General features: G+C 38.5%; 1 protein-coding gene across 1 annotated transcript in view; it reads left to right on the forward strand.

Moving 5' to 3' along the window:
* The first annotated feature begins 250 nt into the window (after positions 1-250).
* The window catches only part of Ano3 (anoctamin 3), a 177,778-nt gene continuing 160,856 nt past the window's right edge, over positions 251-17,172 (forward strand). The window contains exon 1 of the mRNA XM_055599197.1: positions 251-369. Within this exon, the coding sequence (XP_055455172.1) occupies positions 274-369 (96 nt within the window). The 5' untranslated portion in view covers positions 251-273. The remainder of the gene's footprint in view (positions 370-17,172) is intronic.

Consider the following 17,172-nt stretch of genomic DNA (forward strand, 5'->3'; position numbering starts at 1 on the left):
GAAGCCCCAGGAGCAGGCACCCTGCTATGCCATTCAAGTCTGAGCCTTTTCTGATCCACCTGAACGAAGTAGGACCAGAGGTCAGGATACGTAGCTTGCCTGCTTCTATCCCACTGGTTTAGAAACCACGCCCCACACATGAGTATTGGGAATCATGGCACTAAACAGAAAATAGAGATTTTTAAATAAGGTATTTACTAAGTAAAATGGGCAGACAAAAATGAATGTAACTTTATCTATTTTCTTTTAGCTCTGGGAAAAGATAAGGATTACATGGATGAATCTGAACATGCCAACTATGACCGATCTCGTCTCCTTAATGACTTTGTTGTCAAAGATAAGCCTGAATCCAAGACAAAGCTATCTAAGGTAATTCAAACTGAATTATCAATGCATAATTTTGTAATGTGATTTCTAAAACATTTGATCATTCCTCTATTAGGTTGGATTTGTGTCGGATAATCTAAATACAATATATAAGTTAATATGTACCTTAAAGGACTCAAGCATGAAAAACTATTTATCGGTATATCTATTTGTACTAGTAAACAATTATTTTATTATTTAACAGATCAAAAAGTGTCCCTTTTAAAAATTTTATTCTTTAATTTTAAAATATATTTTATTTATTTATTTTGTTTGTATGACAGGGTCATTGTGTGTGTGTGTGTGTGTGTAGCCCTGGCTCCCCTGGAACTTACTGTATGGACCAGGGTGGCCTCAAATTCATAGAGATCTGCCTGCCTCTGCCTCCTGAGTCCTGGGATTAAAGTTAGACACCACCACCACCACCTGCCTTATATTTTACTCTTAATAAAACTGTAGTTACATTATATGTAATTACATGTAATTTATGTATATACACATATGTATATGTATCTGTACATATGTGTATATATGGAGAGAGACAACTTTTTGAGTATATTTACTGTTGCTTATATGTAAAAGTTTTTAAGGCTGACCACTTTGTATTGGATAACCAAATAAAGGCCTCATTCTTAAGAAAACTGATTATCCCTCTCACAATTGTCATAATTGCTTATAGCTCTTCATCTTGGGGTAGGGTCCCGTGAGACTTCCCCCATCCACACTAGTATGCCAACTAGTGTTCTTTGTTTAAGTATTCGTTAGGCAGCTGTGCTGTTGAACTGTTATGGGTGAAGCTTCTCTTCATCATGAGGAAGACAGAATCTTCCACCAGACTTCCTGGTCCTTACCTTTCATAATTTTTTTGTGCCCTCTTCTGTGATGTTCTCTGAGCCTGGGGTGTATATGAATCTGGACTGTGCATCCCATGATCAGTTTTTCCTCTACATTTTGTTCGGCTGTGACTTTTTGTAATGGTGTCTGTATGCTAAAGAGAAGAATTTTTTGACAGGGGATGAGAGCTACATTTAGATGTGGGTGTAAGGAAGCTTACAAGGAATGAAGCTAGGCATGACACTGCCCTTCCCATTCACAGTTGTATGCTCTTCTCTGCGATCTATTAATTGAACATATTTATGGGACATAATGTGATATTTCAATGCCTCTAAATATTGCAATGATAATATAATAATTTGAATATCAGTGTGAATAAACATTTATTTGTTATGGGGAAAGAATTCAAAGTTCTGTAATCTCAGCACCCAGGAATGCAAAGGCAGACAGAAATCTGTGCTTTTGAACCAGACTGGTCTACAAAGTGAGTCCAGGACAGCCAAGGCTACACAGAAAAACTCTGTCTCAACCTCTCCCCCCCCCACAAATATTTTCTAATAATTATTCTGACACATTTAATACATTATTATTTTTTATGGTTACTCTACAGTGCAATGGAAAACTGCACTTAATTCTCCTATCAAATTGTATCATAGTTCCTTTCAGAAATAATTATTTAAATACCAAATATAAGCCATGAAGTTGTTAATTAATAATTCTTTTCTTGGAATTGGCCCTTCACTTTTAATGTTTTTCAATACAAAATTAACATATGAATATAGTTTTATGCTATGAAACTTAATATTATTTGAATTCAAATTCTATTCATTATTACATATAGTGACTTGGACATATTAATTATACTGAATGACCTTGTTCTCTTAAACAATTAGTTGTGTTTTCTTGACATATCTTTCAAAACAACATGAGATGATTATGTGAGAATATCTAGGACATAGCAAAGACTCAGTACATACCAGGATTACATAGCAACTTGAAGGTTGAGAATACAGTGTTGAAATCATATTTTACCAACAAATAAAATAATGTGTTATAATTCATATTTTAAATTATTTCTTTATTTATTATTTATTATAATTTATTCACTTTGTATCCCGGCTTGGTAGCCCCTCCCTCATCTCCTCTTAGTCCCACCTACCCTCTTTCTTCTCCCCCTATGTCCCTTCCCTAGTCCACTGATAGGGGAGGTCTTTCTCCGATACTATCTAATCCTATGCTATTAGGTCTCATCAGGACTGGCTATATCAACTTCTTCTGTGGCCTGGCAAGTCTGCACACAACCCCCTTCAGGAGGTGGTCATCAAAGAGTCTGACACAGAGTTTATGTCAGAGACAGTCCCTGCTGTCTTTACTAGAGAACCCAGTTGGAGACTGAGCTGCCTATCAGTTATGTTTGAGCAGGTGGTCAAGGTCCTCTACACACATGGACTTTGGTTGGAGCATCTGTTTCTGCAGGCTCCCCTGGGCCCAGATTTTTGGTCGTTTTGTGGAGCTCCTGTCCCCTCCAGGTCTTTCTATCTCCCCGTTCTTCCATAAGATTCCTTGCACTCTGCCCTAACTTTGGTTTTGAGTCTCAGCATCTGCTTTGATACACTGCTGGAGAGAGCCTTTCAGAGGCCCTCTGTGGTAGGCTCCTGTCCTGTTTCATTTTCTCCTTCTTGCAATATCCATCCCATTTGTCGTTCTAAGTGAGGATTGATCATCTTACCCAGGGTCCTCCTTCTTTATTTATTACAATTTATTTACTTTGTATCGCAGCTGTAGCCCTCTCTCTTTTCTCCTCCTAAACCTACCTTCCTTCCCTCTTCTCCTTCCATGCCCCTCTCCCAGTCCACGGATAGGGGAAGTCCTCCTCCCCTTCCATCTGAACCTAGCCTATCAAGTCTCATCAGGACTGTTTGCATTATCCTCTGTGGCCTGGTAAGGCTGCTCCCCTCTTAGGGGGAGGTGATCAAAGAACCAGCCACTGAGTTCATGTCAGAAACAATCCCTATTCCCCTTACTAGGGTACCCACTTGGAAACTGAAATGTCATAGGCTACAGTAAATGTAATATACTGCAAGCCTATAGCAAACATCAAATTAAATGAAGAGAAAATTAAGTTAATCACACTGAAATCAGGAACAAAGCTAGGCTGCCCACTCCATATTTCTCCAACATAGTACTTGAAGTACTAGCTAGAGCAATTAGACAACTAAAGGAGATCAAGGGGATACAAATCAGAAAGGAAGAAGTAAAAGTGTCACTATTAGCAGATGATATGATAGTATACATAAACGACCCCAAAAATTCTACCAGAGAACTCCTTCAGCTGATAAACACCTTTAGCAATGTCCCTGGATACAAAATTAACACACACACACAAACAAACAAATTTGAAGCCCTCCTGTATACAATAGACAAACAGGCTGAGAAAGAAAATAGGAAAACAAAACCTTCACAATAGCCCAAAATAACATATAATTCAGCTATAAACCTCTTTAATTCACTGGTCCCACCATTTCTCAAATCCAATACTTGCACAGGTATCAAGACATCTGAATGAGACCATCCAAAACTATTGCTGGTATTTTCATTATTGTAACTGTATCTGATGCATATACCCTCCTTGGTGCTAAGACAAACATTAGCCCAGAAAAAGTTCACCCCATTTTCTTGCTAATGAGAAACTTCTTTTAGAAAGAGGGGAAAAAAGAAAGGAAAGGAAAGAAAGAGGAAGGGAGGAAAGGAGGGGAAAAAGGAGAGATGAAGCGAGGAAGAGAAGAGAAAGGAAGGAAGGAATTTGGGTATTTAATTTAACCCAAAGAAATGACTTAAGTTTCAATACCTCCTGCATAAATATTACTCATATCCTTGAATATATTATTATCTATGATGCTTAATTTGTTTGGACTAAATTAATTTCTCTTTATTAGTCACTGCTAAAGCACTTGTAAAGACATAGAACAAAATTTAAATGTCACTCATATCAGGAATGTGACCAAACTTTAATAAATATATTCTAAGTTAATTCCTTCTGTGAATTTTTTCATTAATATTTGTATGGTTTTGTTAGCATTCTTTTCTAGAATTAGTTTACCAATCATGATTTCTTCATTGCATGGCTTGTGTGCTTTCCTGTGTCAGATAAATAATATTTGAAGTGACTTTTAACCGGAGTTATAAGAGAAATCCAGATGTTTCTCATGTCATCTATTGGAAGAAAAAAAAATACAGTATACATTGAGTAATTAGAAAGTAATTTAATTTCTACCATTTGCCGGCAAATTTCATGATTTCTTTGTTTTTAATAGCTGAGCAATATTACATTGTGTGTATGTACCACAATTTCTGTATCCATTCCTCCACTGAGGACATTTGGGTTGTTTCCAGATGCTGGCTATTATTTGCAAGCAAATGGTGGGAACTAAAAAAGATCATCTTGAGTGAGAAAGACACACATGGTATATACTCACTCATAAGTGAACGATAACCATATAATATAGGATAAGCATACTAAAATTTATAATCTTAAAGAAGCTAAACAAGGAAGACACTAGGGAAGATGCACAATCCTCATTCAGAAGGAAAAAAGTGATAGACATTGGAAGCAGAAGACAGGGAACAGGACAGAAGCCTACCGCAGATAGCCTCTGAAAGACTCTGCTAATGGAGGTACCAGAGCAGAGGCTGAGACTTATAGCCAAACTTTGGGCAAAATGAAGGTAATATTATGAAAGAAGAGGGAGACAGAAAGACCTGGAGGTCACAGGAGCTCCAAAAGGAAACCAACACCCATAAAAGCTGATCCCTAGGGGCCCTAAAGAGAATGTTACTACTTTCTCTTTAAGACAGTGCATGGAGAAGACCCGAAACTCCAGGACATCTGTGCTGTAGTTCATAGACTGAGTCTCCAAGTGGTTTCCCTAATAAGGGGACCGTGGGCTTTCTCTGGCATGAACTCAGTGACAGGTTCTCTAATCACCTCCCCCTAGGGATGCAACCTTGCCTGGCCACAGAGGAAGACAATGCAACCAGTTCTGATGAGACCTGATAGGCTAGGGTCAAATAGAAGGGTAGGAAAGCCTCACCTATCAGTGGACTAGGGGAAGAACATATAGGGAGAAGTGGGAGGGAGGGTGGGATTGGAGACAAGGCAGGGAGACACAGCAAGGACACAAATTGAATAAATTGTAATAAATGATAATTTATTTTAAAATGAATGTAACTTAAGATTCAAATCTGTTATCTGCTTCTCTACGATTTACCACAAGGCTAATAGTTACATCATCATATAGTTTGCTTATACTAGTCATATCCTAACTATCATTTTTCATTAGACTTTAACTTTCGAATGTTATAGTTAATTAGTAAAATTGAGTGAATATCTCTTTTTTTTTAAACTCAGAATTCCATGTTTAATGTGGAAGCAGTCTCACAGTGTTTCTATAGTTTTACAGAACAACAAAAAGTTGTAAATCAAGGCAGGTTTAAAATCCATTGCTGGGTATACCAGAGGGGCAGGTACATAGAGATGAAGGAAACTTTTACAATCCAAGGTGCTATCTGATAACATTTTTAGCTCTTTGATTGGTGGAAGCTAATGTTGTGCCAAGTTAATAGAACCTAAGGAAAAAAAAAATATATATATATAATTATATATATAATTTAAGAATTTATTTATTTATTTTCCCATTTTTAAATTTTTAAATTTTTTAACTCGTATTAATTACACTTTATTCACCCTGTATGCCCCATAAACCCCTCCTTCCTCCCTCCTAAACCCACCTTCCCTCTCCCTTCTTCATGCATGCCCCTCCACAAGTCCACTGATAGGGGAGGTCCCTCTCTCCTTCCTTCTGATCTTAGTCTATCAGACCTCATCAGGACTGGCTGCATTGTCATCTTCTGTGGCTTGGTAAGGCTGCTCCCCCCTTAGGGGGAGGTGATCAAAGAGCAGGCCAATCAGATTATGTCAGAGGCAGTCCTTCTTCCCATTACTATGTGAAAGGCTCTGCCCTGCAGACTATCAAAGCAGATGCTGAGACTTATGGCCAATTGTTGGGTAGAGTGCATGGAATCTTATGAAAGAAGTGGGAAATAGTAAGATCTGGAAAGGACAGGCACTCCACAAGGAGAGCAACAAAAGTAGAAAATTTGAACACAGGGGTCTTTCCAGAGACTCATACTCCAACCAAGTACCATGCATCGAGATAACCTAGACCTCCTGCACATATTTAACCCATGGCAGTTCAGTGTCCAAGTGAGTTACATAGTATTAAGTGAATATCTTTGAGTATTACACAAGAAAATATAATAAGAGATATATAGTAGTTCCAATAAGTATGATTTAAATATGCTAACTAAATCTGTGTGATTACCCAACTCCAACTCTTACCTTTCTATGAAAATCACCCCTTCCCCTGATTCCTGGCCAACTTAGATCTCCAACTACCATGAAAGGATGTCCACTTTTATCCCTTGCATAGACGAGAATGAAGCACAAATTCTATCTGATAAAAGAATTCAATTGTATAAAAGAAAAATAGTGCAGAGAGGATAAAAAAAAAAGAGTAAAATATGTCACTTATTTAAATTGCTCCTATTGTTTTTAATTAATTTATTTTTTTATTAATTACAGTTTACTCACTTTGTATCCCAATTGTAGTCACCTCCCTCATTTCCTCCCAATCCCCCCCCTCCCTTTCTTATCTCCTCCAATGCCACTCCCCATTTCCACTGATAAGGGAGGTCCTCCTCCCCTTCCCTCTGACCCTAGCCTATCAGGTCTCATCAGGACTGGTTGCATTGTCCTCCTCTGTGGCCTGGTAAGGCTTCTCCCCCCTTAGGGGAGAGTTCATGTCAGAGACAGTCCCTGTTCTCATTACTAGGGAACCCACTTGGAGACTGAAGTGCCATGGCTACATCTGTGCAGGGGTTCTAGTGTTAGGCCCAAGGGGACCCTAATTTCTAGGAGGGAGATGAAGAGAACTCAGGAGGCCGGATAGATGCAATTTGCAAGAGGTTTATTGGAGCCATCTTGCGATGGCTCCCTGCTGCAAACCAGAGAGGAACAGCAGGAGAGACTGAAGTCTGAAGTTTTTAAAGGAAGAAGAGCAGGGAATCTCAGAAGTTGCAAGCTTGGCAACACTGGATTGGTACAGTAGTTAACTTTTAAAATGACTGGTTCATTTTAGGTGCCAAGTCCATCTGGTCCCATTCCGATGTGGGTGGGGGAGCTGTGATGTCTGGACTGGTCACTAAGCGACATTATCTCATACTGCAGATCTGGACATTCCTCTGCAGTGCAGTGGGGTGGAGACCTTTTACATTCCTTTGCAAGGGGTGGGGTCTTGTTTCAATTCACCCACTCCTCCTCTTGCTTTCTAGAAAAGTTCTGGGAGAACTTACTAACATGGGGTATAGAATTTATAAAGAAACCTGTAAAGCTAGCTTGTTCCTTTCACTAGGTTACCTCCATGCACGGTCCTTGGTTGGAGTATCAGTCTCAGTGCCCTGTGCCCAGATATTTTGGTTCTGTTGCTTTCCTTACGGAGCTCCTGTCCCCTCTAGGTCTTTCTATCTCCCCCTTCTGTAGGCCTCTTGTATTTTAATGGACAGCTCTTTCTTTAAGTTGGAAAATTTTTTTTTCTATGATTATCTTGAAAATATTCTCTGGAACTTGGAGCCTGGAGTATTCTTTTTCATCTACTCCTGTTATTCTTAGATTTTGTCCTTTCATGGTGTCCTTGATCTCTTGGATGTTTTGTGTTTAGAACTTTTCTGATTTTACTTTTTCTTTAAGAGATGAAACAATTTCTGCAATTGTATCTTCAGGGCCTGAGATTCTCTCTTCCATCTCAAGTATGCTGTTGGTGATGCTTACCTTTGTAGTTCCTCAACTTTTCTCCAAGTTCTCCACCTCCAGGGTTTTCTGTTTGTGTTTTCTTCATTGATTCTAATTCTGTTTTCACGTCTTACACCATTTCCTTCATTTGTTTGAATGTGGATTCTTTTCTTTCCATGATAGCCTGCTGGAGCCCGCTGGCAGAGTCAAGCAGTTCCTGGGTCAGGAGTGAGGATTGAGAGAAAAATCAATAAAATAACACACAACACATGGGATCTTTCAGAGAGAGCTCTAGTAGACACTAGTGGCCTGGTTTATTACAGTAAATTCTTTTTAAGTCAGAGTAAAAGCACCTCAGCATAATGAATGAATTCACAAGGAAGTCAAGACAACCCACCTGCTGTCTCAAACAAAAGGAGATAGACTAGGTAGCTTATCACTGACTCTAGCTAGGGACAGGGTGAAAGCAATCTTTCTGCTGAGATCTAAATAACAAAGTAGCCTGGCAGACCAGTGGCTGGAAACAATGACCTCTATTTTTTTTGTTGTTGTTGTTGTTATTCCTTTCCTCTCTGTATGCTTCTACTTGTTCCTCTATGTGTATCTCTAGTTGTTTGGCTGTATTTGCCTGTATTTCTTTGAGAGCTTTGTTTTTTCCTCTTTATGTGTCTCTAATAACTGGATAAGCATAGATTTGAGATCATTTTCCTATATTTCCAATGAATTAGAATGTCCATTGATTTGGGGGGTTGCTGGTAAAGCCGTGATGTCTTGATTTTTGTTGGATGTGTCTTTATGCTGACCTCTAGCCATCTGCTTATCCATAACCTTTGCTGTTTGTTCCTGGAGTCTGTACTTCAGACTGGGTCCATATAGTATCTGGAGTATTCTTCAGGAGGATGAAAGCAGTCCACCAGTTCAAGAGTGGATGCTGGTGTTTCAGCTGTAACTAAGGGAGGAAGATGGCAGGCACATGTGCATAAGAGCAGGTGTATGTGTGTGGTAGTGTGTCTTGAAGGACAGGGTGCTAGAGCATGTAGATACCTGGAAGGGTGAAGCTTAAGCACAGGAGGGGTTTCTGGTGCTGTTAGCAGGCACATTGCACATGCGCAGGTACCTGAATACCTCTGTGGCCTACAGGCCTGTTGTACTCTCCTCCTGGTATTCAGATCTGTCTGGGCTCTAAGAATTGTTTGCTTGGACTCCACTGGGAAACCCACAGAACAGGGCCTTCAATGTTGAGAACGGCTGTCCTAAGGACCTTGTGTTGCCCACTGTGGGGGTGTGGGTGGGAGGGATCTGGTGTGTGGTTGCTAGCTTAGAGGGACCCTGGATCTGGGGTTCTGCATGCACTCTTTTGAGGGCACACTCACTCACTTGCAGGCCTCATAGGGAAGCACAGCCCCCCCCCTTCTCTCAGATATGGGCCCACAGGGGCAAGTGAGAAGATAGGAGATCTGTCAGCTCAGCAGTGTCCCCTGTTTGGCAGCTGAGCAGGGAGACCCATACCTGGGCAGCCACCTCTGCCATTTCAGTCACTGAGCAGGGAGGCCTGTGCTTGGGGCAGGGGGAAGTGCAGGGGGGATTGAATATTCGCTGCTCTCAGTCCTTGGAGACTTCCATGCATGAGATCCAAACTGTCCCAGCTCACAGGTTGTCCCCACTTGCCCAGGAAGCCTCAATGTTGATGTTCTCTGGCTTCAGCTGCCCCTCCACTCACCAATTTCGTCGTTTCAGATCCTCTGCCTCTCAGATACCATGCAGGCTGGTCACTGCCATCTTGGACTTCTCTGCTCCTATTGTTTTTTGTTTGTTTTTGTTTTTTTGATCCCTGGTGTATTTCAAATAGTTTATCAGAAATCATTTTGTACTTGAAAAAATGCTTAAACCCTCCAAAACAGTTAAGCTTTTCAATATTTTATTTATAAAAGTTTTGGACCAGAGAGATTGTTTGGCAGTTAAGTACATTTGCTACTCCTTTTGCATTATTTTTTTTCATGTAATGTATTTTGATCAAGTTTTTCTGTACCCAAATTTCTCAAAAATACTTCTAACTTCCCTATCCACACAATTTTATGCTCTCTTTTTTTCAAAAACTGAAAAACAAAAAAATGCAAATCAAAACAAACAAGCAAAAATAATAAGACTAAATAAAATGCCAAAACAAAGCAAAAGAAAACAATATCCCACAAAACAAACAAACCAACAAACACAAAGCATTGGCTAGCTACTGCTAGGCATGGGGCCTGCCTTAGAGTGTTGTTAATATATCCTCTGACATTCCATTGAAGAAATCTGAATGTCTGTTTCCCAGCAGGAATCAATTACAAAGAGTTTCTTAGGGGTTGAATAATGTCCATGTACTTTTATCTTTGGGCCCTCATCTGGCTTGAACCTACGAAGTTCTTGTGTGTGCTTTCATACTCTTTATGACTTCACGTGGGTGTCGTCAGAAAGACCCTGTTTCTTTGGAGTCAGCAATCCCTCCCTCTATTCCTACAAATTTTTTTGCTTCCACTTTTCCATAGATCCATGAATGTTGAGGGAAGGAATTTAAAGCCGATATCTCATTTAGGACTTAGTGCTCCAACATGTTTCACTTTGAACACTTCCCAGTTGTGAGTCTCTGTACTATTCCCACTTATTTCAAGAAGAGGCTTCCCTGATAAGGACTGGTTTAGACACTGACCTATGGCCATAGCAATTTGTCATTAGGAGCCATTTTATTGCTATGTTTCATTAGCAAATTAATAATAGTAGGTTTTTCGCTAGTCTCAGGTTCTTGACCTTTGAAGTTTTAGGTTTAGGAAGGATACTTGCTGATTTTTCAGAGAACCATGGTTCCATTATAGCTCACACTGGACATCTAATAACCAACTACAACTCCATAACTCCACCTTCAGGTGATCTGACGCCTCTATCTAGGCAGAGGCAGGCATGCACACACACACACACACACACACACACACACACACACACTCACTCACACATACACACACATACCACAGAAACATAATAATAATAATAATAATGATAATAGTAACATAATAATAATGTAATTAAATTTAGGCAAAAATCCAATATTTTCATTAGTTGAATTATACATTTATATTAGCAGCAGTCATAATCATTAAGATTAGCAAGGAAAAAAAATAGTGCAATTTTATTGTCTTTGCCACATTTGTATGCTTGAGAAAATTTAGGAAATAATTTAGTAGCAAAAAAACAAACAAAAATATTCTTTTAATTCAGTCAGTGGAAGAAATTAATTTTACTTAATGGAAGATAAATTTTAATGTCTTTACACACATGTGTGTCTGAGAAATTTCAAACAAAAAATATTCTTATAACTCAATTGGTGAAAGGAATTAATTTGACTGACTGAAAAAGAAATTCTATTACTCTCCTAGATACTATTACTCCTAAATACTATTACTCTCCTAGAGTAAAGGAGAGAACTTTTACAATCATTTGGGAAAAGATTGTCTTTTCCTGATTTATTAGTGTAAAGAGTATTGAGTCACATTTGAAAATAAGATCCTACAATTGAATTCATTTTTCTTTCCAGTAGCCACGCTGTGTACCAACCAAGGCTTCTATGAGAAGAAAATAGTTAGAAAACATCTACAGCTAGATTATATTTAAAAAGTCAAACCCTCTACATCCATGGTCTTTGGTTGATTCTTCAGTCTCTGCAGGACTCTCTGGGCCCAGATTTTTTGGTTCTGTTGCTCTCCTTGTGGAGCTCCTGTCCCCTCCAGGTCTTTCATATCCCCCTTCTTCCATAAGATTCCCTGCGCTCTTCCCAAAGTTTGGCTATGAGACTCAGTATCTGCTTCAATACCCTGCTGGGTAGAGTCTTTCAGAGGCTCTCTGTGGAAGGCTCCTGTCCTGTTCCCTGTCTTCTACTTCCACTGTCTATCCTGTTTGCTTTTCTGAAAGAGGATTAACCCTCATCTCTAGGATACTCCTTGTTAACTTCTTTAGAATCATGCATGGAGAGGACCTAGAACCCCAGCTCAGATGGAGCCTATGATCAGCTCAGTCTCCATGTTTCCCTAGTAAGGGGAACAAGGGCAGTCACAGCATGAACTCAGTTGCCCGCTCTTTGATCACCTTCCTCTGGAGAGGTAGCCTTAGTAGGCCACAGAGAAAGAGGATCCATATAGTCCTGATAAGACCTGATAGGCTAGGGTCAGAGAGTAGGGGAGGAATACCTCCCCTATCAGTGGACTACGGGAAGGACATGGAAGAGGGGAAGAAGGAGGAAGGGTGGGACCAGGAGCAGATGAGGGAGGGGGTTACAGACAGGATACAAAGTGAATTAAATTGTAATAAATAATATAATAACATAATAATAATATATTTTTAAGTCAAGTCCATGTAGTAGAAGCCATGTCTCTTTTTAAGCACACTATTGAAGTCTTGTTCTTGACTATCACTGGGGTTGCAAAAAATTGATTAATGATGTTGCCAGTTATGATTCTGTTCTCTAAATATGCCTTCTCATTTGAAAGGATGTTTACTATCAAACCAAACTGGAAAGGGGTTATAGACAGGAAAATCTTGGCATAAATATTTTAGCAGCTCATTAAAATTAGATCACAGTGTCATTCAGTTTGACTAGATCAAGTGCCATGGACAGATGGTGTTCATCATTTACTCAACTGCTAACATGGGTAGTTTTCTGTATGAATGGAGACACTGATCATTTGACGGAAGAGGTAAGAAAGATACAGCTTCTGTAGATTTCTAAACTGTGCCTTTGATGTGGAAAGTGCTAAAATTTTCATTTTCACAGATGACTCACGGCTTATAAATTGTGTGCTAGGCTTAATTTTCTGAATCTACTACTGTTATAGAAATACTATACAATGCTACATATTATGAACACTAAAACTTCTCCAAAATTCTAACATAATGTGTGATTTAAACCAGAAGATGAATAATCACTTAGTTTCATGTGGCTTCTTTCTTTCTTTTTAACTTTTCATTTTTCTTCCTTCCTTTCTTATTTTTCTTTATTTTTGTTGTCTCTAGTTCTTTCTTTCCTTCCTATTTACTTATTTATTGACAAAAAGATTTACCCCTTCATTTTGCTATGGAAGCTTTCTACCATTAGACTATATACACTAAATTTTCCCATGTTTGCCTTGAGACAGGGTCTCACTAACTTGATAAGGCTAGTCTTTAATACAGCGTGTATTCTAAGCAGCCCTTAAATTTTGATTTTCCTGCATCAGTTTCCCAAGTAACTATGACCACAGGAGTGCTCTCTCTGCCTTATCTATGTAGATGCTTTAATGGGCAACATTATACATGACATAAAATATTGCAGTACTTGTGTTGTGTGGGTTTTACAGACATGGATTCAGATACACAAATAATTTTCAGTAAAGAAAATTGCAGCTTAGTGAACATATGAATAGTTTCTTTCCTTTTTAATAGATTTATTTCTTTTTATGAGTGTTGGTATTTACTTGCACGTGTTTCTGCGTACCCCATGGGAGGTGGTTGCCTGCAGAGGACATTGGGTCCTTTGAGAATGGCAGTACAGTTTCTCGTAGCCACTACACGGATGCTGAATATGAAACAAAACCCAGGACCTCTGAGCCAATTTCCAATCCCAAGGTTTTCTTTTCTTGCTATTCTATCTCCTGTCTACTATAGTATCACAACTGTTTTTAGCATTTATATTCTAATCAGTGCTGCATTACTTTGACAAACTTAAAGCATGTGGGAAGTGTGCATAAGTTACATGGAAACCCTCATTTTTAAAAGTCACCACTTTTATAAAAGGATCTGAACAGATGTTAATATGCTAGACCCTAGCAGTATTCAAGCTATTCCCGTTTAACACTGAGAAGTGATTATACTAAGAGGGAAGATTGTTTGCGTTGCTGAGTAATCATTTTCTAAGAGATATACTTAAAATTTCCTCAGCTTTACTCTTGAAGTAACTGTTACATTTAATAACATCACTGTGATAAATAGTATTTGTAACACTTAATTTTATATTGTGTATGAAACATACATGAAATCATTGATTTTTTTTTGACCAGGGTGCTAAACATAGCTTTTTTGTTTATGTTAATAAACCCCTTTCCAACAGCATAAAAGATACCTCCTGTTACATTGAGGATCTCAATCTAAGACTAAGAATGACTTTATCCCCATGCAACCATTAGAAATAGCTTCTGTTTTGTACCATTTATTTTCATTAACCTTGGAACCTTCCCTAATTAACAGTAAAGGCTTATTCTATAGTAATTTATTACTAGTGTAGATTTGCCAGATCTACTGTAAGCTAGTCTGTAAGCTAGTCTCTCTCTACATATGCTTTGGATAGCTTAAACCCAGGGAATGAGTGGTTTGAGGGCTTGCTCTCTCTCTCTCTTTCTCTCTGTGTGTATATGTGTGTGTATGTGTGTTGTATCTTAGTATGTATATATAAAAATAAAAGTAGCATTTTGAGTCAGTAATAGAATATTTGTTTTTCTAAATATGATGAGATATATTAGCATCAGCTGGCTCATCACTGGGAAGGAGTCAGATCTTTTCAGACATCTTCCTCTCACGACTTAAAAAAAAGTCGCAGAAGAACTAAATAATAAACTCAGGATTGATACAATAAAGAAAAGCAGTATTATTTTTTAATAATTAAGTAGAAAAATAGCTTTTTGTCATGAAACAAAAGGCGGGCTTAGTTGTTTAAATACTAAACACAGTAATATTAAAATTATGATGGGGTGATATAGATGAACTTACGATCTAGGGATGAGCTGACATGCTGGAATACACATGCTTGATCAATGGCTGCATTCATCATCTTCAAATACATAAAATATAAATATGAAAGTAAAAATAACTTCAATTAATTAATTAATTAAACAAGATCTCGGAGCACGACAAAATTATTTTTAACAGTACATACTCAAATTTGCCAGTTTCATTCTTGCTTATGAGATTTGTTTGTTGTACAAAATTTCCTGGGAAAGAAGTTGATGATAGGGGATTTAAGGTAACAAGTAAAATGCCTTAAAGTAATCTTGCATTTTGAGTTCTCTAGAGTAATTAGGTGTTTGCCCAAATAATTATGTTTAAGTTGTTTTTTTTCCCTATAAATGAGAGGACACTTAAACACTCAAAGTTAACGATGTCACTAAAACAGTAACGCATTCAATCAACACTACTCTCGTTATAAAAGCCACCAGGGAGTTACTATGACCTGGAGAGGACAGGAGCTCCACAAGGACCAAATATATCTGGGCACAGGGTCTTATATGAGACTGGTTCTCCAACCAAGGACCATGTATGGATATCTGCTTGGATGTAACCCATGGTAGCTCATTATCCAAGTGCGTTTCCCTGGTAAGGGAAACAAGGAATAATTTATGACATGAACTCAATGTTGGGCTCTTTGACCTCACCATCCCCTAAGGGAGGAGTAGTCTGCTAGGCCACAGAGGAGGACTTTGCAGCCAGTCCTGAAGATACCTGATAAAACAGGGTCAGATGAAAGGGAATGAGGTCCTCCCTAATCCGTGGACTTGGAAAGGAGCAGGGAGGAGATGAGGGAGGGAAGGTGGGATTGGGAGGGAATGAGGGAGCGGGTTACAGCTGGGATACAAAGTTAATAAAATGTAACTCAAAAAAAAAAATCAGGAAAAAATAGATAAATAAAAGCCTGCAGAATAATCAGTGATTATAGGAATTGATTGTAATTATGATTCTATAATAAAATGTAGGTTTAAAGCCAACACATGTAGCATGAGGCCAATAAATAATGTAAAACTATTCTGCTTTTTTATTTTTATTCCTGACCTAAGCTTACTATACATACCTTTATATCCAAGCAAATGTATTATCATATTCCTGTTGTCATTTATGAATCTTATTCAGCTGCTAAATAATTGAAGTCGTGAATCATGGAGAAAGACAAAACAAAATAAAACTATTATTCTGCTTCCAAAAAGCTAGAACCTGATTTTCCATTGTACGACACTGGAAAGTTGATAAGAGTATAGAACTTTTTACCCAGTAATTTTGGAAGGAATTTTTTCATATATTCCTTTGGTGTGCAGTCATCATTTTATATGTGACATCTCAACTCTCACAGTGCAGTAAGCAGTTGTACTGTCAATAAAGAAATAATATCTGAGCAGGCGTTTGCTGCCCAGCTCTCTGACCAGGCAAAAGTAATACTCAATGGTACATGTCTCCATGACTCCACATCCTAACTTTTGTGCTCGTAGTACAATAGTTAATGGTAGGACAAGAAGCTAATGCTGTTTTCCTCTCTCCCAGCAGCAATGTTTGGTAGGTAGGCAGATAGCAAGTTTTAAATCACCAACTTTAATTACTTTTATTATATTATCTTTTCATGAAAATATATTTGGTTGAATTGAACATTTTTTTTAACAACTGTGTGTGTGTGTGTGTGTGTGTGTGTGTTCTCATGCATGTATGTGTTGATCCTATCTATCCGCACTTTCTTCTCTTGCCCCACCCCAAGGCTCCCATTGACTCTATTCTATTTCCCAACTGCTTTCATGTCTTTCTCTTTTTACATTTCTTTCTCTTTCCCCATTCCCCCCAGAACTTTAATTAGGGTCGCTTGTATCAACATGGGTAGGAGGGTTTTTTATTATTTATTATTATTTTTTATTTATTTTTACTAGATTTTGGGTAACTTACCATTGTCTGCACCAGTGGAAAAAAAATGACATCCCTCTACAGGAAACCAATAACTGCCAATAGGTCCTCAGAGAGAGGTGGGCCTCTTGAGCTCCTCCTCAGTCCATGACAGCAGGCTGAAGGGCCCAGCACTGTGCAGGTCTTATACACGTATCCACAGCTGCTGTCTGTGCGTGACTAATACCATGTCAAACATAAACTATGTCCATGCTACTTTTCCCAATCCTCGATATATGAAAGTTTTTCCACGCCCTCTTCCATGATGTTCCCAGCCTTGGGAAAGATAAGCAATCGATAATCACTTTGATCAGCCCTAGGTCTGGATTAATCTCCATCTACTGAAAATGCAGATATTTGTCCAGGGCTGAGTGTAACACTAGTATACAAGTGTAAACATTAATAGTCAGAAGACAATTTGACCATGTGCC

Source organism: Psammomys obesus, unplaced genomic scaffold, assembly GCF_907164565.1.
Source record: "Psammomys obesus unplaced genomic scaffold, mPsaObe1.curated_primary_1811, whole genome shotgun sequence".
Classification (NCBI taxonomy): Eukaryota; Metazoa; Chordata; class Mammalia; order Rodentia; family Muridae; genus Psammomys; species Psammomys obesus.